We start from the raw sequence: 26,988 nt of genomic DNA on the forward strand, positions 1-26,988 counted from the left end.
GGCTCTGTGCAGAATTGTGGAAACTGGCCTTTCACTGGAGCTGGGACAGACATGGGTAAAGTCAAAAAGTTTCTTCAGGACTTCACCGACCAAAATAATATTTTCCACCCTGTGACGTGGAATGTCCAGTCCTGTCCTTTCCCTGCAGCCACGGCATCTGTCTTGTCACAGCACAATATTCTCTCGACATCCCCACTTTCATGGTATGAACTAATTTAATAGTTGTTTTAAATAGTTACTAACCCCAGTTTTACACCCCAGTCTGATTCTCTTTACACCGTGAGAAAAAAAATTAAAAACCGAGCTTTTGGAGAAACTCAACGGGTCAGGCAGCATCTGAGGGAAATGGCAATCGAGATTTCGGGTTGCAACAGTCCAGCTGAAGGATCTCGACCTGAAAGTCGATTTTACATTTCTCTCCACAGATGCTGCCTGACCCGCTCAGTCCCTCGAGTTTCTTACACGAGATTCCAGCATCTGCAGTCTCTTGTGCCTCTCTGTTCAGAACTTGTCCCTTTCATTCCTGCCTCAGACTGAACCAGGCTCTTCTCTCCGGCTTCATTTCTGTTCTGCTTCTTCTTCAGCCCATCAGGCGTACCGGGACACAGGCCGCCAACAGCAGCTCGCCAGAGTTCCCTGTCCAGGGCGAACGTTACCTGCCCTGTGGCTTCTCCTTTCACCGCACGACTTCAATCGCCTTCCAGGGGAAGGTCCTTCCGATCTCACGGATGAGGCCTTCGGAGGTTCATTTGACATTTCTGTGCACTGCAACTTTTCCGGACGAGGTTGCAAACCCCAGGCCCAACGCCGCCCCTTTCGCAGCTGGGCTCAGGCAGTCCATGGCCGAGTTTTCATTTCTGTTCTGATCTGTTTAATATGTTGCTGATCGCACCCTGCGATGGAAATTACCACTATTACTTCCCATTGAACACATCCAGCAGCAGAATGTTCATTCCCTGAGTCTGCAGCGCGCGTAGTGGACAATCGCGGTACTGCAGGGGATCAGCAGCTCCCCGAAAGCGAAAGCATTCTGAATCAGGAAGCGCTGGGAGTTAACATGGCTTCGAAAAGAAAGGCCGAGAGTTGGATCGAGGAAGTAATTTGTCCCGTTTGCCTGGATTTCTTCACCGATCCGGTTATACTGGAGTGTGGACACAACTTCTGTCGCTCTTGTATCACACGGTGTTGGGAAAGGGAGGAGAGAAACTCCTGCCCAGAATGCAGAAAAGTGTTTGCTGACCGCACCCTCAGGGTGAATCGGGCCTTAGCAAATCTGGCTGAAAAAGCTCGGATTCAAAACCAGAATCCGAAAGGGAAGGAAAGTAAACTTCACTGCGAGGAACATGAGGAAGAACTGAAGCTGTTTTGTGAAACGGACAAGACACTGATCTGTGTGATATGTGCAGGTGCGCAGGAACACCGAGAGCACCGCTTCATGCTGATTAGAGAAGCTGTTAAAATCTACAAGGTAAAAACTAAACGTTAATTTAATACTTCACACATTTCCTTTGTCCTACATATCATCACACGATCCTCCATAACCAGCACATCATTCTTTGCAACTTCCGCCATCTCCAACGGGTTTCTAGCATCTCTCCGTCCCACAGCCCACCTCCTCACCCCGCAACTCTCCGCTCTCCATACGGATCGCACTCCACGTACTGTATCGCCCTGATCCACTCGCTCCTCCCCACTGATCTCCCTCCTGGCACCGACACCTGCAAGCGGGACAAGTGCTACACCTGACTCCTAACCTCCTCCCTCGTCGCCATTCAGGGCCGCAAACAGCCCAGTTCCTCCCGTATCTTCCATGGTCGATTGTCCTCTCGTATTAGATTCCTTCTTTTCCAGCCCTTTACCTCTTCCACCTGTCTCCTCTCAGCTTCTCACTTCATCACCCTCCCTCACGTTCCCCCTCACGTTGTCTCATCCGTCAGCTGTCAGCTGGTTCTCGTCCCCAACCTTTTTATTCTGGCTTCTGTCCCATTCCTTCCCAGTCCGAATGAAGGGTCTCATCCCGAAACACCGACTGTTTATTTCCCCTGAATAGATGCTGCCTGACTCACTGAGTTCCTCCGGCATTTTGTGTGATAATCGGGTTTGATCACCTGTTTCTTTTGATGTATCTTTGTTTCTATTTCCTTCACTCTCTGACTTCCAGGATCAGCTAAAATCTTCCATAGACTCTCTCACGAAAAAGAAATCAGACTTCCTGGAAAAGGAGCAGAAACAGAAAGAGAAGATTTCCGGAGTTCGGGTGAGGCTTCCTGAGCGGAATTTCTGATATTACTGTCGAGTTTTGCTCCATTTAATGCAGAATTGCCGAGTGTCTCAGCTCCAGTGACCCGGGTTCGATCCTGACCTCGGTTTCTGTCTGTGTGGAGTTTGCATGCTCTCCCTGTGATCACGACAATTTCAGACAGATCCCAAGGACATGCTGGATGAATGGTTAATTACAATTAACCCTGTGAATGTGGGGAGGGAGTATGTGAATCAGTTGGGAGTCAATGGGTCAATGAGGGAGAATAGGTTTCAGGAAAACGTGAGGGAATGGGGTTGATGGTAATGTTTCAATAGACAATAGACAATATGTGCAGGAGTAGACCTTTCGGCCCTTCTAGCCAGCACCGCCATTCACTGTGATCATGGCTGATCATACACAATCAGTACCCCGTTCCAGCCCTCTCCCCATATTCCTTGACCCCGCTATCTATAAGAGCTCTATCTAACTCTCTCTTGAATACATCCAGAGACTTGGCCTCCACTGCCTTCTGGGGCAGAGCATTTCACATATCCACCACTCTCCGGGTGAAAAAGATTTTCCGCATCTCAGTTCTAAATGGCCTACCCCTTATTCTTAAACTGTGGCCTCTAGTTCCGGACTCACCCATCAGCGGGATCATGCATCCTGCCTCCAGCGTGTCCAATCCCTTAATAATCTTATATGTCTCAATCAGATCCCCTCTCATCCTTCTAAAGCCCAGTCGCTCCAATCTTTTAACATATGACAGTCCCGCTGTTACGGGAATTAACCTTGTGATCCTACGCTGCACTCTCTCAATAGCAAGAATGTCCTTCCTCAAATTTGGAGACCAAAACTGCACACAATACTCCAGGTGGGGTCTCACCAGGGCCCTGTACAGCTGCAGAAGGACCTCTTTACTCCTATACACAATTCCTCTTGTTATAAAGGCCAGCATGCCATTAGCTTTCTGCTGTACCTGCAAGCTTGCTTTCATTGACTGATGTACAAGAACACCTAGATCTCGTTGTACTCGTTCAGAAGTAGTATGGACCCCAATGGACCGAACGGTCTCCTTAATGTCATAAGGAAATACAACACAGCGATGCAGTAAACTAATCTCCACCTTTCATTCGACAGAAACAGTCACACAGCGTTCAGACCCACATCACATCCCAGTTTGCTGAACTGCGCCAGATTATCACTGAGAAAGAGCAGAGCTTACTCAGGGATCTCAGGGAAGAAGAAAAGAGGATTCTAAATTCAATGGAGAAAAATCTTCTAGCTCTTCAAGAGAATATAAGGATTATTCAGGAGGAAATCACTCAGTTAAAGGAACAGATGGATCAAAAAGATAGTGTGATATTTCTCAAGGTGAGGGATTACATTTCAATTTATTTCTGTCAAATTGAACTAAATGAACTAAGCGGCCAATTCTACCAAATCAATTGCCGTCGCTGGTGTCCTCACACAGAGTGTTCTCCTTGCATGACGAACCTCCAATCACTCCGCTAATGACATTCTAAAATGTCGGAGATAAATATTTGATCCTTTATCAGCAACATACAATACTTAAGCAATCAAATTCCAGCATTATTAATCATAAATTAAACTGCAATGAATTGGTCAACAAATGATATGGCATCGGCCAGTCCCAGGATCAAAACAGCCCAGAACAAGGTACGAATATGTAACTTATTCCCTTCGTAATTACCACATCCCCACTCACGTGACTGGTTATCGTAATAATCACGTAACACAGACTACAATGCAGACAGAAAACAGACGTGTTGCTCCGACACACAGCATTTACAAATGGCAGTAAACTGTTTCTCACCAGACAATTGATGCAACTATTCAGGGTTTCTGTTTTCCCAAAACTGGACTTCCACAACTTCTGTACATCCCAGGACAGAATGTAATCTTCTCTGAAATGATTTACTCTGATCATAACACAAAGCTGCTGATTGTGTCCTTAATTACCACATTAAATATCCTCTAAAACTCCCATTAACACCCAGTTCCAGTCATAGACTGTGAGTGTGTCTGGTGCGGTGGGTGTGAGGGTCTCTCTGTCAATCAGTGAGAACAAAGAATGTGACCCGCACATCAGACTTATCTTCCATATTCGGTTTCGGGCAGATTATGCAAACTTACACTGTCTCTTCGTTTTCGGATAAGTTTTACATGGGATTGTGTCACATTCTTCTTCGTGATAGAGCCATTCGGTCCATCTTCAAACAGATTCCTCTCTGTCAGAATCCTCCTGCCACCTGCTCACCACAACCAGCAACAGTGCCCCAAACTCCCTGGTCCCTCACTTGTTTACCCAGCCTCCCTATTACAGTCAGTCTCTGCTGTTCCATTTAAACCACTCCTGTGGCATTGAGTTCCACATCCCCTTCACTAAATTTCTTGTGGGATTTATTAAAAACCTCTTGGCATTTCATCTTTGACTGAAGGTCTCTCCATAAATAGAAACATAGAAACATAGATTCAAATTTCTGGGGCATTGGAACCAGTTCTGGGGGAGGTGGGACCGGTATAAACAGGACGGTCTGCACCTGGGCTGGACTGGAACCAATGTCCTAGGGGGAGCGTTTGCTACTGCTGTTCAGGAAGCTTTAAACTAATGTGGCAGGGTGATGGGAACAAGTGCAGAGAGACAGAGGTGTGTAAAATAAGGGTAAAAGCAAAAAGTAGTAAGGTGAAAAGTAAAAGTGGCAGGCAGGCAAATCCAGGGCAAAAAGCAAAAAGAGCCACAACATAATTGTATAAGGGTTAAGAGTGTTGTAAAAACAAACCGAAAGGCTTTTTGAGTCAATGCGAGGAGCATTCGTAACAAGGTGGGTGAATTGAATGTGCAGACAGTTATTAATGAATATGATATAGTTGGGATCACAGAGACATGGCTCCAGGGTGACCAAGGATGGGAGCTCAACATCCAGGGATATTCAATATTCAGGAGGGATAGACAGGAAAGAAAAGGAGGTGGGGTAGCATTGCTGGTTAGAGAGGAGATTAACGCAATAGAAAGGAAGGACATTAGCCTGGAGGATGTGGAATCGCTATGGGTAGAGTTGCATAACAGTAAGGGGCAGAAAACACTAGTGGGAATTGTGTACAGGCCACCTAACAGTAGTAATGAGGTTCGGGATGACATTAAACAGGAAATTAGAAATGCGTGCACTAAAGGAACAGTAGTTATAATGGGTGACTTCAATCTACATATAGATTGGGTGAACCAAATTGGTAATGGTGCTGAGGAAGAGGATTTCTTGGAATGCATGCGGGATGGTTTTCTGAACCAACATGTCAAGGAACCAACTGGAGAGCAGGCCATTCTAGATTGGGTATTGAGCAACGAGGAAGGGTTGGTTAGCAATCTTGTCGTGCGAGGCCCCTTGGGTAAGAGTGACCATATTACGGTGGAATTCTTCATTAAGATGGAGAGTGACATATTTAATTCAGAAACAAAGGTTCTGAACTTAAAGAAGGGTAATTTCAAGGTATGAGACGTGAATTTGCTGAGATAGACTGGCAAATGATACTTGAAAGGTTGACGGTGGAAATGCAAAGGCAAGCATTTAAAGATCGTATGGATGAACTACAATTGTTCATCCCAATTTGGCAAAATAATAAACCAGGGAAGGTAGTGCACCCGTGGCTGACAAGGGAAATTAGGGATAGTATCAAGTCCAAAGAAGAAACATATAAATTAGCAAAAAAAAAAGCGGCACACCTGAGGACTGGGAGAAATTCAGAGACCAGCAGAGGAGGACAAAGGGCTTAATTAGTAAAGGGAAAAAATATAATGAGAGAAAGCTGGCAGGGAACATAAAAACTGACTGTAAAAGCTTTTATAGATAAGTGAAAAGAAACAAAGACTGGTCAAGACAAATGTAGGTCCTTTACAGTCAGAAACAGGTGAATTGATCATAGGGAACAAAGACATGACAGACCAATTGAATAACTACTTTGATTCTGTCTTCACTAAGAAGGACATAAATAATCTTCCGGAAATAGTAAGGGCCCGAGGGTCTAGTGAGATGGAGGAACTGAGGGAAATGCATGTTAGTAGGGAAGTGGTGTTAGGTAAATTGAAGGGATTAAAGGCAGATAAATCCCTAGGGCCAGATGGTCTGCATCCCAGAGTGCTTAAGGAAGTAGCCCAAGAAATAGTGGATGCATTAGTGATAATTTTTCAAAACTCCTTAGATTCTGGATTAGTTCCTGCGGATTGGAGGGTGGCTAATGTAACCCCACTTTTTAAAAAAGGAGGGAGAGAGAAACCGGGGAATTATAGACTGGTTAGTCTGACATCGGTGGTGGGGAAAATGCTAGAGTCGGCTATCAAAGATGTGATAACAGCACATTTGGAAAGAGGTGAAATCATCGGGCAAAGTCAGCATGGATTTATGAAAGGAAAACCATGTCTGACGAATGTTATTGAATTTTTTGAAGATGTAACTAGTAGAGTGGATGGGGAGAGCCAGTGGATGTGATATATTTAGATTTTCAAAAGGCTTTTGACAAGGTCCCACACAGGCGATTAGTGTGCAAACGTAAAGCACACGGTATTGGGGGTATGGTATTGATGTGGATAGAGAATTGGTTGGCAGACAGGAAGCAAAGAGTGGGAGTAAACGGGACATTTTCAGAATGGCAGGCAGTGACTAGTGGGGTACCGCAAGGCTCAGTGCTGGGACCCCAGTTGTTTACAATATATATTAATAATTAAGACGAGGGAATTAAATGCAGCATCTCCAAGTTTGTGGATGACACGAAGCTGGGCAGCGGTGTTAGCTGTGAGGAGGATGATAACAGGATGCAGGGTGACTTGGATAGGTTAGGTGAGTGGGCAAATTCATGGCAGATGCAATTGAATGTGGATAAATGTGAGGTTATCCACTTTGGTTGCAAGAACAGGAATACAGATTATTATCTGAAAGGTGGCCGATTAGGAAAAGGGGAGATGCAACGAGACCTGGGTGTCATTGTACACCAGTCATTGAAGGTGGGCATGCAGATAGATAGATAGATAGATAGATACTTTATTCATCCCCATGGGGAAATTCAACATTTTTTTTCCAATGTCCCATACACTTGTTGTAGCAAAACTAATTACATACAATACTTAACTCAGTAAAAATATGATATGCATCTTAATCACTCTCTCAAAAAGCATTAATAATAGCTTTTAAAAAGTTCTTAAGTAGTTTACCTAAGTACATTGAGTCCTAACCCTGGCACTTTAACATATCTTACTCCTGGCGGTTGAATTGTAAAGCCGAATGGCATTGGGGAGTATTGATCTCTTCATCCTGTCTGAGGAGCATTGCATCGATAGCAACCTATCGCTGAAACTGCTTCTCTGTCTCTGGATGGTGCTATGTAGAGGATGTTCAGGGTTTTCCATAATTGACCGTAGCCTACTCAGCGTCCTTCGCTCTGCTACCGATGTTATACTCTCCAGTACTTTGCCCACGACACAGCCCGCCTTCCTTACCAGCTTATTAAGACGTGAGGCGTCCCTCTTCTTAATGCTGCCTCCCCAACACGCCACCACAAAGAAGAGGGCGCTCTCCACAACAGGGGGTGAAAAAGGCAAATGGTATGTTGGCATTCATAGCAAAAGCATTTGAGTACAGGAGCAGGGAGGTTCTACTACAGTTGTACAAAGCCTTGTTGAGACCGCACCTAGAGTATTGTGTGCAGTTTTGGTCCCCTAATCTGAGGAAAGACATTCTTGCCATAGAGGAAGTACAGAGAAGGTTCACCAGATTGATTCCTGGGATGGCAGGACTTTCATATGAAGAAAGACTGGATCGACTAGGCTTATACTCACTGGAATTTAGAAGATTGAGGGGGGATCTTATTGAAACGTATACAATTCTAAAGGGATTGGATAGGCTAGATGCAGGAAGATTGTTTCCGATGTTGGGGGTGTCCAGAAAGAGGGGTCACAGTTTAAGGATAAAGGGGAAGCCTTTTAGGACCGAGATAAAGGAAAACTTTTTTTACACAGAGAGTGGTGAATCTGTGGAATTCTCTGCCAAAGGAAACAGCTGAGGCCGGTTCATTGGCTATATTTAAGAGGAAGTTGGATATGGCCCTTGTGGCTAAAGGGATCAGGGGGTATGGAGAGAAAGAAGGACAGGGTTCTGAGTTGGATGATCAGCCATGATAATTCTGAATGGCGGTGCAGGCTCGAAGGGCCGAAGGGCCTATCCCTGCACATATTCTCTATGTTTCTATGTTTAACAAAGAAAACCTACAGCACAATACAGTCTCTTTGGCCCACAATGCTGTGCCGAACATCTACGTACTTTAGAAATTACCTCGAGTTAGCCATAGCCCTCTATTTTTCTAAGCTCCATGTACTTGTGTTGTAGTCCCTTGAAAGACTTATGAGACACTTCAAAACTCTCATCAGACTTATCCATATCCGGTTTCCATCAGATTACAGAAACTTTCACTGTCTCTGCTTTTTCGAATTAGTTTTACATGGGATTGTGTCCCATTCTCCGTCATGAGCAGGCCATTTGGTCCATCTTCTATCAATTTTCCCTCTGCCACAAACCTCCTGCCACCTATTCACCGCACCCAGCAACACTGCCCCGAATTCCTTGGCCCCTCACGTGTTTATCCAGCCTCCCCATTACATTCAATCTCTGCTGTTCCATTTCAACCACTCCTGTGGCATTGAGTTCCACATTCTCTTCACTAAATTTCTTGTGGGATTTATTAAAAACCTCCTGGCATTTTATCTTTGACTGAAGGTCTCCCCATAAATAGAAACATAGAAACAAAGAAAACCTACAGCACAATACAGTCTCTTTGGCCCACAATGCTGTGCCAAACATGTACTCACGTCTTAATAAGCTGGTAAGGAAGGCGGGCTCTGTCGTGGGCAAAGTACTGGAGAGTATAACATCAGTAGCTGAGCGAAGGGCGCTGAGTAGGGTACGGTCAATTATGGAAAACCCTGAACATCCTCTACATAGCACCATCCAGAGACAGAGAAGCAGTTTCAGCGACAGGTTGCTATCGATGCAATGCTCCTTAGACAGGATGAAGAGGTCGATACTCCCCAATGCCATTAGGCTTTACAATTCAACCGCCAGGAGTAAGATATGTTAAGTGCCGGGGTTGATTGTATTTAATGTATTTAAGTAAACTACTTAAGAACTTTTTAAAAGCTATTATTAATGCTTTTTGAGAGAGTGATTTAGATGCATATCATATTTTTACTGAGTTAAGTATTGTATGTAATTAGTTTTGCTACAACAAGTGTATGGGACATTGGAAAAAATGTTGAATTTCCCCATGGGGATGAATAAAGTATCTATTTATCTATCTATCTATCTAAATTACCTCGAGTTACCCATAGCTCTCTATTTTTCTAAGCTCCATGTACCTGTGTGGGAGTCTCTTGAAAGACCGTATCGCAACCGCCTCCACCTTCGTTGCCGGCAGCTCATTCCACCCATTCCCAAAAACGTATCCCTGACATCTCCTCTGTACTACTTGCAAGCACCTGTGTCCTCTCATGTTCGCCACAATGAGGTATTTTTTCCACCTTCGCGCATTCAAATCCATCATTGATCTTAAATTGTTCCATTTTATCATTCTGATATCTTATCCAGATGATAATGCACAGCATGTCCTGTCTTTCCTGTAAGTTTCATCCTCTCAGTAATGCTCTAACGTCCAGAAACTTTTCCTGTAATTTTTCCCGTGGTTCTGTATTGCTGGTTTGTGTTTGTGACTGTGGGAGTGGGAATTTTCAACACCTTGTAATGATTTGGATGAAATTCAGGATGTGGACAGTAGATCCAAGTCTAATCAGATTGGTGTTTTTTTATTTATTTCAGGAGGAAGCTCATCGGAACAGGAGGTAGGACATGGTCTTTACTGACACCCTGTATGGATTTGTAAAATACTTCAAAATTCCAGTTTATCACCAGCAGTTTAATATTTACAGAATCAGTGACGAAGTCCAGGAATTGTCAGTGACAGATGAGGCCCTACCGGTTGAAAAATTCGATCACCTCTATTTGTTGAACACAGTGCTGAGAGAAACACTTGATGCCATTAACCGAGGTAAAACTTACAAAGATTCATTTTTCCTTGTTCATGAAACACAATTAAGTTGTAAGTTGATGCAGGATTGGCTGTGATAATGGACTGAAGTGGAACTGAAATTTATTCCACATCACCCCCACAGACTGGGAGGCATCACTGTCACATGGTCAGCTGGAGATGTCAGACCTCTGAACACACCAGCACAGGGTCACAATACAACCAATACACGGGACTGGCAGATGAACACTGTGTCCTGATCCCAGGCACACTGCACTAACACGACAAGACATGAATTCTTTCTTCATGGTCTTTCCTCTTCTGGATCGGCAACTCTCACTGTTGTTAGATGGAGAAGAGGGGAGCAATAGTGATAGGGGGTCAATCATCAGGGGAACAGACAGGAGAATCTGTGGACATGAACGGGACACCCGAATGGTATGTTGCCTCCCAGGTGCCAGTGTCAGGGACGTCTCGGATCGTGTCTGCAGTATTTTGGAGTGGGAGGGAAAACAGCCAGATATCTTGGTGCATTTTGGGACCAATTACATTGGAAGTAAAGGCAAAGAGGTCCTGAAAATAGAATTTGGAGAGCTTGGTAGAAAGTTCAGAAGCAGCACCCCCAGGGTTGTAATTTCTGGATTGCTGCCTGTACCAGGTGCTGGTGAGGGTAGAAACAGGATAATTTGGCAGATTAAAGATGGCTGAGAAGCTGATGCAAGGGTCAGGGCTTCAGGTTCCTGGATCAATGAGATCTCTTCTGGAGGAGGAATGACCTGCTCGAAAGGGATGGGTTGCACCTGGACCCGAGGGAGAACAATATTCTCAGAGAGGTTTGATAGAGCTGTTGGGTAGGATTTAAACTAATTTAGTGGGGTGTTGGAACAGGAGTGAAAGGATAGGACTGATGGTAACAATGAAAGGACATATGCAGTCAGACTGTCGGATAGGGCCATTTGCGAGGACAAAATTGCAGCCAGCAGGGTGAGTATCAGTGCATTAGGGATGCAGAATTAAAAAGGATAGCAGATACAGTACATAAAGTGGTATATCTCAATGCATGGAGTATGAGAAATAAGGTGGATGATCTTGTTGCACTATTACCGATTGTCAGGTATGATGTTGTGGCCATCACGGAATCGTGGCTGAAGGATGGTTGTAGTTGGGAGCTGAATGTTCACGGTTACACAATGTATCGGAGGAAGGAAGGAAGGCCGATGGGGTGGTGTGGCTCTGCTGGTAAATCAGCAGCAAGATGTGACATAGGATTGGAAGATGTTGAATCTTGTGGGTTGAGGTAAGAAACTGCAAAAGTAAAAATGACACTGACACCAGTCATATACAGGCCTCCCAACAGTCAGTTGGTTGAGGCCCACAGATTACAACTGGAAATAGAAAAGGCTGATGAAAAGGACAATGTTATGATAATGATGGGAGATTTCAACATGCAGGTCAATTGGGAAAATCAGGTTGGTAAAGGATCTCAAGAGAGTGAGTTTGTTGAATGCAATGTGATGGTTTTCTAGAGCAGTGTGTCGTTGAGCCTACTCGGGGAACAGCTCTACTGGATTGGGTGTTATGTATTGAACCAGAGGTGAGTAGTTAAAAGAAACCTTAAGAAACAGTGCTCACAATATGTCTGAGTTCAACATAAGTCACCCGGACCAGATGAACTGCACCCTAGTGTTCTGAAAGAGGTAGCAATAGACATCGTGGAGGCATTTCAAATGATCTCCCAAAAATCATTGGACCGTGGCATGGTGCCAGAGGACTGGAAAATGGCAAATGTCACTTAGCCCTTTAAGTAAGGAGGAAGGCAGCAGAAAGGAAATTATTGACCAGTTAGCCTCACCTCTGTGGTTGGGAAGAAGTTAGTGTCAATTGTTAAGATGGTCCCGGTGACTTATGTACCTTTAAGTCTTTCAGCTGTTTGATCACCTTCTCCCTTGTAACAGTAACTGCACTCACTTCGTTTCCCTCACACTCTTCAACATATGGCACAGTGCTGGTGTCTTCCACGGTGAAGACTGATGCAAAATATTTATTTTATCTGCCATCTCTTTATCTCCCATTATTATATATCCGGCCTCATTTCCACTCTCATCTGTTTTACTTTTTTACAATACTTGAAAAACAATTTGATAGATTGCCAGCTTGTTTTACAAAGACAGGTGTGTTAAAAATGCCAGAAGGATCATTTGAGACCTGAGTCAGCCCAACCACAAACTGTACCAGTTGCTACCATCCGGGATACGGTACCGCAGCATAAAAGCCAGGAGCAACAGGCTCCGGGATAGCTTCTTCAACCAGGCCATCAGACTGATTAACTCGTGCTGAGACAACTGTATTTCTATGTTATATTGACCAGCATGTTGCACATATTATTTATCACAAATTACTATAAAATGCACATTGCACATTTGACGAGGGTAAAACAGTGGATGATGTCTATATGGACTTCAGTAAGTCACCTGACATGGTTCCACACGGGAGTTTAGTTAGGAAGGTTCAATCGTTAGGTAGTAATATTGAAGTAGTAAAATGTATTCAACAGTGGCTGGATGGGAGATGCCAGAGAGTAGTGGTGGATAACTGTTTGTCAGGTTGGAGGCCGGTGACTAGTGGTGTGCCTCAGGGATCTGTATTGGGTCCAATGTTGTTTGTCATATACATTAATGATCTGGCTGATGGGGTGGTAAATTGGATTAGTAAGTATGCATATGATACTAAGATAGGTGGCTTTGTGGATAATGAAGTAGGTTTTTAAAGCTTGCAGAGAGATTTAGACCAATTAGAGGAGTGGGCTGAACGATGACAGATGGAGTTTAATGCTGATAAGTGTGAAGTGCTTCATTTTGATAGTGTTACGATCCAGCAACAATTAATATATAATTGAGACAGGTTTTTGTTAACAAATAAAAAAATTATTAAACACTGCTAAAAAAAACCCCAAAAGTAAACAAAAGACTAACTTAACCGGAAGTCGGCTGCCATACGGCAGCTCGAACAGTTCTTAAAACGAGAAACGCGAACTCAGTTCTTAAAGTGATAATGCAAAAACAGTTCTTAGAAGTAGTAATGCGAAAGTCCAAATGTTTACACAGTCACTTTAGAGAGGCTTTCCTTGAGATAATAAATTCTCTTCCTTGGCGTTACTGCTGATCCTAGCTCAAGCGGGCTTTACCGAGGGATTCACGATTGAAGGAAATAAAACGGCTTAAAGGCACTGACCTTTCCTTGGCGAAACTCTGCATCCAACTCCTTCTGCACTTTTTGGGCAAGTCAGGAGTTATCATGGACACGTTACTAATTCTTTGTACGAAGATTAAATAAAGGTCGAAACTGCTTCACAGCCGACATCAACTTTCCTCGATATTTCAGCTTCCCGAACTTTGAATCTTCACTCTCCGACTTCATTTTAACTGGCAGTATTGTAGCAAAACTGCCGACAATAACTTTTGAGACTTAAGACAGAAAGTAAAACTCCACTTTTAAACAAAACTGCATCATAACATCGAACACGCAGCAACATGGAGTCAGTGGCGAATTCAGCCACGAACTGCCCCACCTCATAAGGAGGGGTTCTCCTTTTATACCCTGTTGAAAAAAACTATCACATGACCTCCCACTGGCGGGGAAAATGACGTCACTCCACCATCACAAGACCATTACATCATGCCCAGCATAGCCTCAATTACATCATGGTCATGCGACAGGTACAAGATACCCACGGGTACGTAACAGTAGGACTAATCAAAATAGGACATATATGGTAAATGGTAGGGCATTGAAGAACGTAGTAGAACAGAGTGATCTAGGAATAATGGTGCATAGTTCCCTGAAGGTGGAATTTCATGTGGATAGGGTTGTGAAGAAAGCTTTTGGTATGCTGGTCTTTATAAATCAGAGCATTGTGTATAGGAGTTGGGATGTAATGTTAAAATTGTACAAGGCATTGGTAAGGCCACATTTGGAGTATTGTGTACAGTTCTGGTCACCGAATTATAGGAAAGATGTCAACAAAATAGAGAGAGCACAGCGAAGATTTACCAGAATGTTACCTGGGTTTCAGCACCTAAGTTACAGAGAAAGGTTGAACAAGTTAGGTCTTTATTCTTTGGAGTGTAGAAGGTTGTGGGGGGACTTGATAGAGGTATTTAAAATTCTGAGGGGGATAGATAGAGTTGACGTGAATAGGCTTTTTCAATTGAGACTATGGGAGATTCAAACAAGAGGACATGAGTTGAGAGTTGGGGGCAAAAACTTAGTGGTAACTCGAGGGGGAACTTCTTTACTCAGAGGAAGTGGTAGAGGCAGGTTGGATATTGTCATTTAAAGTAAAATTGGATAGGTATATGGACAGAAAGGAATGGAGGGTTATGGGCTGAGTGCGGGTCAGTGAGACTAGGTGAGAGTAAGCGTTCTGCACGGACTAGAAGAGCCAAGATGGCCTGTTTCCATGCTGTAATTTTTATATGGTTATATGGTGATAGTATGAGGTTATGAAATACTTGGTGACACTGGACAAGATAGGACAAGTCAGCATGGCTTCGTTAAGGGAATATCCTGCCTGACAAACCTGTCGGGATTATTTGAGGAGATTACAAGTAGGATAGATAAAGGGGATGTTGTATATTTGGAATCTCAGAAGGCCTTTGACAAGGTGCCACACATGAAGGTGTTAACCAAGTTTAGAGGCCATGGTATTACAGAAAAGTTACAGGCATGGTTAGAATATTGGCTGACTGGCAGGAAACAGCGAATGAGAGTAAAGGGATCCTTTTCTGGTTTGCTACCAGTGACTTGTGTTCCACAGGGGTCAGTGTTAGGACACCATCATTTTATGCTGTATATCAAGATTTTGCAGATGGAATAGACCATAAGATATAGGAGCCAGTCGGCCCATCTAGTCTGCTCCACCATTCAGTCATAGGCAGATCCAATTCTTCCAGTCGTCCCCACTCCCCTGCTTTCACCCCATACCCTTTGATGCCCAGGCTGATCAAGATCCTATCTATCTCTGCCTTAAATATAACTTGTCTGAACATCCACTTGTGTCAACAAATTCCACAGATTTTCCACACACTGACTAAAGTAATTTCTCCACATCTCAGTTCTAAAAGGACGTCCTTCAATCCTGAATTCATACCCTCTTGTCCTAGAGTAGATGGCTTTGTTTACAAGTTTGCAGATGATACGAGAATTGGTGGAGGGGCAGGTCGTGTTGAGGAAACAGTTAGGCTGGAAAAGGACTTGAATGAGGAGAATGGGAAGGAAAGTTGCAAATGATATACAATGTTGGAAAATGCATGGTCATGCACTATGGTCGTCGAAATAATGTGCAGATTTTTTTTTTCAAATGGAGAGAAAACCCAAAACGCTGAGATGTAAATAGACTTAGTAGTCATTCTGCAGAACACACTAAAGGTTATCTTGCAGGTAGAGTCAGTGGTGAGGAAGGCAAATCCAATGTTAGCATTCAATCCAAGGGGTTTAGATAGCATTCAATCCAAGAGCAGGGATGTGCTGCTGAGGCTTTATAAGGCACTGGTGAAGCCTCACCTTGAGTATTGTGAACAGTTTTGGGCTCCTCATCTAAGAAAAGGTGTGCTGGCATCTATTTCATAAGGATGATTCCAGGAATGAAAGGGTTCTCATACGAGGAACGTTTGATAGCTCTGTGTCTGTGCTCGTTGGAATTTTGAAAGATGAGGGGGATCTCATTGAAACCTTTCGAATGTTGAAAGTCCTAGACAGAGTAGAGCTTGATAGGTTCTAGATTGGACACAGCATCAAAGGTTACGGGGAGAAGACCAGGTAGTGGGGCTGAGGAGGGAAAAAAGGATCAGCCATGATTGGATGGCGGAGCAGACTCGATAGGCAAATGGCCTAATTCTGCTCTTATGTCTTATGGTGATCAGACCACAACATTGAAGCATTGTGAGAATGAGCTCGGACACACCAACATGCATTGACATGGGTCAAGATTTCATCTCGGGAGAAGCACACACAGCATAACCGGCCTGGCAAAGCTCCCTCACACACATACACAGGAAGGACTGGCAGATTGTAGTCAGAGCCTCAGCAATGTACGTTGTTATTTCCTTCAGTAACCGGGAAACCAATCTCTTCAGAGACAGTCATTTATTCATTTAAACAACTCAATCACGTGTGACACATTCTCAACACACACCAGACATGTGACGACACACTGTAACATACAAATTCTTCAATGTGCAAACTCTCCTTCAATGTGTATACACACAACAGGTATATTTACTACAATCACCACACACACACACACACACACACACACACACACACACACACACACACACACACACACACACACACACACACACACACACACACACACACACACACACATACACAGATATACTATCAGACTGTGACACACGTCCACAGAAATGGGCACAAATTCCCATTTAGGATTGAAATCTGCCGTCCTTACCCAGTCTGTCTGTTCTGTGTCACTGAGCTGCCCTCTGACGTGACGTCACATCAACAATTCACAGACAGACTCCGGGGTGAGATTGCTCAGGAGGATGATCTGGGAGGGTTTGATGGATGTTGAACCCACGGCCCACTTCATCAATCTGCAAGACTAAGATGTCTTCTTGAGCATGGCCCATTTGTGTGTGTTTGCCCCCCCCATCCCTCTAACCATTTCCCATCTGTGTACCTGCCCAAATTTATTTTAAAATATTTTATTTTTACCTGCTTCTACAGCGTCTGAGGGCAAATTCCATTTACCAACCTCCCTCTCTGTGAGAATGTTACCCGATAGACCACTCAGAAAAATTTCCCATCTCACTTTCAATCTGAGCCCTCTGGTTCTGTACTCCCATTTCTTGGAAAAAGAAACGTTATTTAAGCTCCTTATGAATTATTTACTTTGATAAGGGGTCATACCTGCTTTTGAGAAGGGGTCTGCTTTTAACCCAAACCCCCAGTCCTGGTAACATCCTCCTGAAGCCTACTGTCCAGTGTACTCACATCCTCCCCAAATTCGGGAACCGGAAATGCAGACAATGCCCCAAGTGTGGTCTATCATCGACATCAAAGGCCTTGCTGAATTTCATGTGGACAGTGTGGAACAGGGTGATGAATACAGGACTGAAGGTGTTTTTTTAGATTGGGACAAGAAGGGCGGCGTGGGAGCTAAATTCTGAAGGAAGGCAGTTTTTTTGAAAAAGACCTCGCGTACAAGAACGGCGAGACTGCGCAGGACAGCGCGGAGAGTTTAAAAAGTGGACCACCCTATACAGTGGGCAGCGGAGTGGGTGGCCGCAGAGTGTAGGGCTTTGGATCAACGGCCTTAGGCGGTAACGTGAAGTGGCGAGAGCGAGGCACCGACTCTTTTTTTTCCCCTTGGCAAATCGGCCCGACGGACGGGAGAACAGCAGGGCACATTAGCTAACGGTTTAAAAAGTTCGTGTGCTTGGCGAAGTAAGTGGGTGAGTAGACCTATCTTTCTTTGTTTCATTCCTGTAGAATTAGGTAGCATGTCTGCAGGGTTAGTGCTTTGTTCAGGGTGTCAGATGTGGGAATCCTGGGAGGCCTCCAGCCTCCCTGATAGCCACATCTGCACCAGGTGAACCGAGATTCAGCTCCTCGGAGACCGTGTTAGGGATCTGGAGCTGCAGCTTGATGACCTACTGCTTATTAGAGAAAATGAAGAGGTGATAGACAGGAGCTACAGGGAGGTAGTCGTCCCTAGGCTACAGGGATCAGAAAACTGGGTGACTGTCAGGAGAGGGAAGGGAAATGCCCGGATAGTGGAGAGCACCCCTGTGGCTGCCCCCCTCAGCAACAAGTATATCGTTTCGGATGCTGTTGAGGGGGATGACCTGACAGGGGACGGCCACGGTGACCGGGTCTCTGGCTCTGAGCCTGGCGCTGTTGTGCAGGAGGGAAGGAGGGAGAAGAGGAATGCGGTAGTCATAGGGGATTCCATAGTCAGGGGAACAGACAGGAGATTCTGTGAGCCTGATAGAGATACCCGCATGGTGTGTTGCCTCCCAGGTGCCAGTGTATGGGAAGTCTCGGATCGGGTCCAGAATATTCTGAAGGGAGAGGGCGAGCAGCCAGCTGTCTTGGTACATGTTGGTACCAAAGACATAGAGAGGAAAAGGGAGGAGGTCCTGCAGATAGATTTCCGGGAGTTAGGAATGAAGCTGAGAAGCTTCTGTATTCTCATTCTGTATTCTGTATTGCTACCTGTGCCACGTGCCAGCGAGGGCAAGAATAGTAGGATCAGGCAAATGAATGCGAGGCTGAGAGACTGGTGCAGCGGGGCAGGGCTTCAGATTCTTGGATCATTGGGATCTCTTCTGGGGGAAATATTACCTGTTCGAAAAGGACTGGTTACACCTGAACCACAGCGAGTATGTTTAATAGAGCTGTTAGGGAGGGTTTAAACTAATTTGGCAGGGGGATGGGAAACCGGAATGATAGAATAGAGGAGGGGGAAAACAGAAATAAATCTAAGATAGAGAGCAGTAAAGATGTCAAGAAGGACAGGCAGGTGATGGGGCAAATAATATCAAAGAAGATACTAAAAGCTTTTTCAAGTGCATAAAGAATAAAGAAACAGGTGAGAGTGGATATAGGACACATAGAAAATGATGCTGGAGAAATTGTAATGGGAGATAAGGAGATGGCTGAGGAACTGAACGAGTATTTGCATCAGTCCTCACTGAGGAAGATATCAGCAGTACACCGGACACTCAAGGGTGTCAGGGAAGAGAAGTGTGCACAGTCACAATTACGACAGAGAAAGTACTTAGGAAGCTGAATAGTCTAAGGGTAGATAAATCTCCTGTACCAGATAGAATGCACCCTTGTGTTTTGAAGGAAGTAGCTGTGGAGATCGCGGAGGCATTAGCAATGATCTGTCGAAAGTCAATAGACTCTGGCATCGTTCCGGAGGAGTGGAAGATTGTAAATGCCACTCTGGTATTTGAGAAAGGGGCAAGGAAGCAAAAAGTAAATTATAGACCTGTTAGCTTGACATCGGTGGTTGGGAAGTTGTTGGAGTCAATGGTCAAGGATGAGGTTACCGAGTATCTGGAGGCATATGACAAGATAGGCCAAACTCAGCAAGGTGTCCATAAAGGAAAATCCTGCCTGACAAACCCATTGAAATTTTTTGAGGAGATTACAAGTAGGCTAGACAAGGGAGATGCAGTGGATGTTGTGTATTTGGATTTTCAGAAGGCCTTTGACAAGGTACCGCACATGAGTCCGCTAAACAAGATACGAGCCCATGGAATTACGGGAAATTTACATATGTGGATAGAGTGTTGGCTGATTGACAGGAAACAGACAGTGGGAATAAAGGGATCCCATTCTGGTTGACTGCCAGTTACCAGTGGTGTTCCCCAGGGTTCCGTGTTGGGGCCACTTCTTTTTACGTTGTATATCAACAATTTGGATTATGGAGTAGATGGATTTGTGGCTAAGTTTGCTGATGATACAAAGATAACTGGAGGGGACGGTAGTGCTGAGCAGAAAGAGAGTCTGCAGAGAGACTTGGATAGATTAGGAGAATGGTCAAAGAAGTGGCAAATGAAATACAATGCTGAAAAGTGTATGGTCATGCACGTTGGTAGAAGAAATAAACGGGCAGACTATTATTTAAATGGGGGGAGAATTCAAAGTTCTGAGATGCAATGGGACTTGAGAGTGCTCGTGCAGGATACACTTAAGGTTAACCTTCAGGTTGAGTCGGTGGTGAAGAAGGCGAATGCAATGTTGGCATTCATTTCTAGAGGAATAGAGTATAGGAGCAGGGATGTGATGTTGAGACTCTATAAGGCCTCACTTGGAATACTGTGTGCAGCTTTGAGCTCCTTACTTAAGAAAGGATGTTCTGACATTGGAGACGGTTCAGAGAAGATTGACTAGAAAATTCCGGGAATGAGAGGGTTAACATATGAGGAACATTTGACCGCTCTTGGTTTGTACTCCTTGGAGTTTAGAAGAATGAGGGGGAAACTCACAGAAACATTTCGAATGTTAAAAGGCATGGACAGAGTGGATGTGGCAAAGTTGTTTCCCATGGTGGGGGAGTCTAGTATGAGAGAGCATGACTTAAGGATTGAAGGGCGCCCATTCAGAACAGAGATGCAAAGAAATTTTTTTAGCCAGAGGGTGGTGAATCTGTTAATCTCTTGCGGCAGTGGAAGCCAAGTCATTGGGTGTATTTAAGACAGAGATTGATAGGTATCTGAGTAGCCAAGGCATCAAAGGTCATGGTGAGACGGTGGGAGAGTGGGACTAAATGGGAGAATGGATCAGCTGATGATAAAATGACGGAGCAGATTCGAAGGACCGAATGGCCGACTTCTGCAGCTTTGTTTTATGGTCTTATTTGAATGCACCAGTATACGTAATAAGGATCTTGTAGCACAGGTAGAGTTTGACAGGTACAAACTTAGGCAGGTACGACTTTGGTCGAAGGAATTAAACGCATAGACAATTCTGTAAATAGGACAAAATTCAAAAATCAGAGGTGCAAAGGGACATGGGTGTCCTTGTGCAGGATTCCCTGAAGGTTAACTTGCAGTTTGTGTCAGTGATAAGATTGGCAAACTCAATGTTTGCATTCATTTCGAGAGGATTAGAGTACAAGAGCAAGGATGTAATTCTGAGGTTTTATAAGGCATTGGTCAGACCACACTTGGAGTATTGGAGCGGGTCCAATTGGAGGGGGTCCAGAAGATTCACAATAATGATTCCGGGAATGAAAGGGTTAACATATGAAGAGTTTGATTCTGGGCCTGTACTCATGGGAGTTTAGAAGAATGGCTGATTTATTATCCCCCTCAACCCTATTCTCCCGCCTCCTCCCCATAACTTTGGAGACTCTGATCAATCAAGAAGTTTACTTATTAATTTCTGCTTTAAAAATCAAACAGGAGAAAATCTGCAGATGCTGGTAACCCAAGCTGCACAGGTCCTGATGAAGGGTCTCGCCAGATCTCTCTGACACCTGTCTGGAGAGAGTTGATGTTGGGAGGATGTGGGTGGGTCGAGAACGGTAAGCACAGCCTCTGACGATAGGGATGTCCATTTAGGACAGAGATGAGGAGGAATTCCTTTATCCACAGGATAGTGAATCTGCCACAGGCAGCTGTGGAGGGCAAATAATTGAGTATATTTAAAGCAGAGTAACACACACAAATTGTTGGGGGAACAGCAGGCTGGGAAGTTTCTATGGAAAAGAGTAAACAGTCGGCGGTTCAGACTGAAACACTTCATCAGGACCTGTGTTGCTTAAGGGTCCCTGCAAATTCATCCCCTGTTCTAATGAGGGGTTGCGGGGGATGGGGTTGTGGGAAAGGGGACAAAGTCTTCCTCATCTGCCATCTTTGCCCCCTCTCGCTTCTCATTACGTCTACACACACAGTTCACCCACAGGCTTTCCACCCCTCCCCCTCCTGGTTCAATCTGCCATTCATCTCTCCCCTGCTGGTTCCCATTATCACCTCCTTTACTGTCTCAAACCATCACACTGCCCCACTTCACACTCACAAATGAATGTGAACATTGTATGACGGGCCTGTTCCTGTACTGTACTGCTCTATGTTCTCTGTTCCCTGTTTCGAAGAATGAGAGGAGATCTCATGGAAACACAAAATTCTTTCAGGGGTCAACAGGCAGGTTTTTCCCCTGTCCGACGTAAAACCCACGGGGAAACATTAGTTGTCCATCCGCTCCCGTCGGGTCAAACCACGGTGAAGGTTCGTATCGGCCACTCGACTGCGCCTGAGGCCCAGGGGCCTTTCCACCGGAACCGGGCCGCGCTGCCCGAGTCTCCCCCTGATCCCCGGGGCCGCGCTGCCCGAGTCTTCCCCCGATCCCTGGGGACTTTCTAATTCTCTCCTTCTCCCCGCAGTCTCTGCCACCCTGGATGTGGAAACGGCGAATCCGTATCTCGAGGTGTCTGAGGATCGGAAGAGTGTGAGATGGACCCGGACCCGAAGGAATCTCCCTGACACCGGGAAGCGATTCACAGACTGGGCTTGTGTGCTGGGATCGGAGGGATTCACATCGGGGAGACATTACTGGGAGGTGGAGTTGACGGGGATTCGGGTCTGGTGGCTGGGAGTCGCCGGAGAGTCTGTAGAAAGGAAGGGAAGGTTCAGTTTGAGTCCGGAAACCGCATTTTGGATCATCGGGCGGCATTATGACGTGTTACATCGGGATTGTGACGGGTCCCGTGTTCTCCCCTCCCCCGAGTCCCGTCTCCCTGCCGGTCCCATCCCTGGGAGGGTGGGAGTATATCTCAGTTACGAGTCCGGGACAGTTACATTTTACAACGCGGAGACCAAGTCCCATCTCCACAGCTTCACTGGGAATAAATTCACGGGGAAACTTTATCCTTTCTTCCGGACTGGGGATGGAAACCAGTGGCTGAGAATCTGCTCCGGTTCCACTCCCGGTCTGTAAATGTGTCGGGTCCCGGAACCGGCGGCAGGAGTAAAGTCCCTGTAAATATAAATGTGCGGAGAGTGCAGCTAAATACGTGGCTAAGGAGATGGTGCAGGAGGGAGGACTTCATGTTTCTGGACAATTGGGCTTTGTTCCCGGGAAGGTGGGGCCTGTTCCGACGGGACGGTTTGCCTCTGAACTGGAGGAGGACTAACATTCTTGACGGTAGATGTGCCAGTGCTGCTCCGGGGGATTTAATCTAGATTTGCAGAGGGAGGGGAACCAGAGTTTTGGAGCAGATAGTGAGGTGGAGGAGGAAAAGGAACATGAGAGGACTGCATGTATAGACGGAAATGAAAAAGCAAACTTTATACATATTCTATATATTATATATATTCTCAGGTACATATATTTCAATGCACGGAGTATTGTAGCTAAAACAGATGAGTTTAGGGCGTGGGTTGACACGTGGGATTACGACATTACTGCTATCAGTGAGACTTGGTGGCAGGAGGGGCAGAACTGGCAGCTTAATGTTCGGGTAACATTGGAGAAGGGCCAATTTTGTGGAAATGAAAAAGGATCTAGGAAGAGTGGATTGGGAAACGTCTTTTTTTCTGGCAAGGATGTGTTCGGTAAGTTCAAAGGTGAAATTTTGAGAGTGCAGAGTTTGCACGCTCCTGCCAGGATTAAAGGCAAAATTAACAGGCATAGCGAACCTTGGTTTTCCAGGGATATTGGCGATCTGGTTAAGAAAAAGGGAGAAGTGTATAGCAGGTATAGGCAATCAGGAAGGCCAAAAAACATGAGGTTGCTTTGGCAGATAATGTGAAGGTAAAGCCAAAGGATTTCTACAAATATATTGAGAGTAAGTGGATAGTAGCCTCCCTCCAATCCTCCGGGACCATTCCCGTGGGCAATAAGGACATAATGATCCTAGCAAGAGGCTCAGCAATCTATTTCCTCGCCTCGGATGCAGAACTGGGAAGTGGCAGAGGGAGTTCAACACAGATGAAGAGATTCATTTCTGCAGGTCAAATTTGAACACAGAATATCATATTAATGGTGAGACTCTTGGCAGTGTGGAGGGTCAGAGAGATCTTGGGGTCTGTGCCCATACGACATTCAAGGCTGCTGCGAAGGTTGGCAGTGTTGTTAGGAAGGCGTCTGGTGTGATGGCCTTCATCAACCATGGGATTGAGTTCAAGAGCTGTGAGGTGATGTTGAAGCTATATTTCTCCTATCCTGTACATAAGTAATTGTAATAAGATGATGAGAGGCTTTGACCATGGGGATAGCCAGAGGCATTGACTAACACGTGGGGACGTAGTTTTAAGCTGCTTGGAAGTCGGTACTGAGGGAATGTCAGGGGTAAGTTTCTTACACAGAGAGTGGTGGGTGCATGGAATGGGCTGCTGGCAACGATGGTGGAGGTGGATACAATAGGATATTTTAAGAGACTCTTAGATAGGTTCATGGAGCTTAGAAACATAGAGGGATATACGATCAGGAAGTCCTAGGCAGTCTCTAGAATAGGTTACATGGTCGGTACAACATTGTGGGCTGAAGAGCCTGTAATGTGCTGTAGATTTCTCTGTTCTGTGTCAAAGACAGGCAGAGGGATTAGTTTAAATGGACAGGAGGACAGCATGGAAAGGTTGGGCCGAAGGGCCTGTGTTATAGCTGTAAGGGAGGGTTTCTGTCCCAACCATCGACTCTATTCCCCTGAACAGATGCTGCCTGACTTGACAACGTTCTTGAAAAGTTGCATTCAGTTCCGCTTAGGATTCTGTACAAAGGATGTTTTGTGCTGGGACAGTGCAGAGGAGATTCATCATGATTGAGGGGGCTTCTGTTCATAAGTCCATAAGGCATAGGAACAGAATTAGGCCATTCAGCCCATTGAGTCAGCCACCTTTCCATCATGGCTGATCCAGATCGCACTCAATTCCAGATATATGACCTCCCCCCATATCCTTTGATGCCCTGACCGATCAGGAAACAATCAACTTCCGCCTTGAATATACCCACACACTCGGCCTCCACCGCAGTCTGTGGCAGAGAATTCCACAGATCCAATACACCTTGGCTAATAAAAAGAATAAGCTGCTTACCTCTGTTTGAAAAGGTGGCCCCTCAACTTTTTGGCTGTGCCCCACCACAGGAAATACCTTCTCCACATCCACCTTATCCAGTCCTTTCAACATTCGGTAGGTTTCAATGAGATGCCCCCGCATTTTTCTGAGTTCCAGTGAACACAGGATCAAAGCTGCCAAGTGCTCCTCATATTTTAACCCCTTCATTCCCGAAATAATCTTTCTGTACCTCCTCTGGATTCTCTCCAATGACAACACATCCTGTCTGAGATATGGGCCCCAACACTGTTGACAATACTCCAAGTGCGGCCTGACTCTTGTCTTATAAAGCCTCAGCATTATCTCTTTGCTGTTATATTCATGGGGCGAGACTGAACTGTGTTGATCTACAGGGAGATCTTGGAATCCGAATTCATAACTCCCAGATAGTGGTTCCATTGTCAGGCAGTTATGTTGCAGTTGTAAAAATCTCTAGTTTAACCACATCTGGAGAATTGCATTCGAATACAGGAATAATGCGGAGGTTTTGGATGGTGAGTGCAAGAGGCTTAACAGGATGCTGCCTGGATAAAGTGAGACCGGACAATCTCGGGGAATTTTCTCCGGAGTGGCAGAGGCTGAGGGAGGTCTGACAGACGTTTACAGGAATGTGAGAGGCACAGACAGAGTGGACAGCCGGGATTTTTTCTCTAAGGAGGAAATGTCCAATGCCAGTGGGCATGCACTTCAGTAGAAAGGGGGAACACATCCTCCTTGGTCCTTTTTGCACTATTGAAGTATTTTGTAATTTAGTGCATTTTGTATCTTTTCTCTGCATAGCTGCTGTTAAAAAAAAAACAATTAGAAAAACAATGATGTTAAAAACCTGACTCAGAATGTTTAAAGGAGATTTGCGTTTCAAGTTTTGTTTTCCATTCCCATAGTGGTGAGTGTCTGGTGTGAATATCGGGTCGTGGTGGAGGCAGATGCGAACGAGGCTATTAGATAGCATGTGAATGTGATCCCACTCAGAGAACAGACTGTGACGACAGTGGATATATGCCGGCATCACAGTTCTCTCACCAAAGATACTTCACTGCTGGATAAAATGAAGTTTGTGATGTTTATAACCGATGTGGTGAATTGTACTGCTCAGACATCTCATCCTACTGAGGAAATTAAAATTATTGTGAAAGCTGCAGAAAGGTATCTTGGTGTAACTGGTGTTATGTGGGAAGCTGTAAATGAAGCTCTGATTTGTGGGGGTTTCTGCATCCCAGTTTACTTGTGAAGGTATGTAATGGGATTGAAATATTGAAGTGAAATGCAAGAAGCCTGATTTTACATGGTCAACACTTTTAGCAGTTTATTTCTGATTTATCAGATTCTTCCGATGTTATATCTGTTCAGGAAACCTGCACATTTTAAGTTTTATTCCTGTGCAGGATTATATTGTTATTTGGGTTGACAGGTTAGTTGGTAGAGGGGTGGTGTTGTCAGTTTTATAAGGAAAGGGACAGAGTATAGTGTTGTGAATGGGAATAAAATGTATCATGAACTTGGAGAAAATCTTGATTCAACAGGTATGTGTGTAATTTACTTTTGTGAAAATATTAACTTTCTGAATTGTATTTGGTTTGGCCATCTACTTTTCTCATGGAAAATGGTTGTAGTAGTTCCCATTCTAAAACCTGGATCTCCCCGTCTGATCCTCCTTCTTGTAGGCCAATATCATTAAAGTCTCATTTATGTAAACTTGTGGAATGTATGGTAATCGAGTGTTTGAATTATATTTTCGATAAAAGAGGTAATGTCACGTTTTATCAGAGGGGAATTTGGAACGGTAGAATAAGACCATAAGACAAAGGAGCAGAAGTCGGTCATTCGGCCCATCGAGTCTGCTCTGCCATTTTATCATGAGCTGATCCATTCTCACATTTAGTCCCACTTCCCCGCCTTCTCACCATAACCTTTGATACCCGGGCTACTCAGATACCTAGCAATCTCTGCCTTAAATAACATTGGAATCAGTTTGGGTTTGGAAGATCATATTAGGACAGTGCAGTTAAATAAAGATGTTGTAATAGCAATATTTTTGATATTGAAAAGGCAAATAATATTTACTGA

At 44.7% G+C, this 26,988-nt stretch overlaps 2 protein-coding genes across 2 annotated transcripts in view; both read left to right on the plus strand.

Moving 5' to 3' along the window:
• The window catches only part of LOC140720517 (uncharacterized), a gene marked incomplete at its 5' end in the record, with an annotated part of 422,150 nt that overhangs the window by 157,497 nt on the left and 237,665 nt on the right, over positions 1-26,988 (plus strand). The window lies entirely within an intron of this gene.
• LOC140720535 (zinc-binding protein A33-like) lies at positions 912-25,573 on the plus strand. Its single transcript, XM_073035378.1, has 6 exons — positions 912-1,468; positions 2,162-2,257; positions 3,383-3,616; positions 10,120-10,142; positions 10,230-10,348; positions 22,251-25,573. The coding sequence occupies exons 1-6, from the start codon at positions 1,058-1,060 to the stop codon at positions 22,802-22,804; spliced, it is 1,437 nt and encodes a 478-aa protein (XP_072891479.1). The 5' UTR covers positions 912-1,057; the 3' UTR covers positions 22,805-25,573.

This window comes from Hemitrygon akajei, unplaced genomic scaffold (assembly GCF_048418815.1).
Source record: "Hemitrygon akajei unplaced genomic scaffold, sHemAka1.3 Scf000044, whole genome shotgun sequence".
NCBI lineage: Eukaryota > Metazoa > Chordata > Chondrichthyes > Myliobatiformes > Dasyatidae > Hemitrygon > Hemitrygon akajei.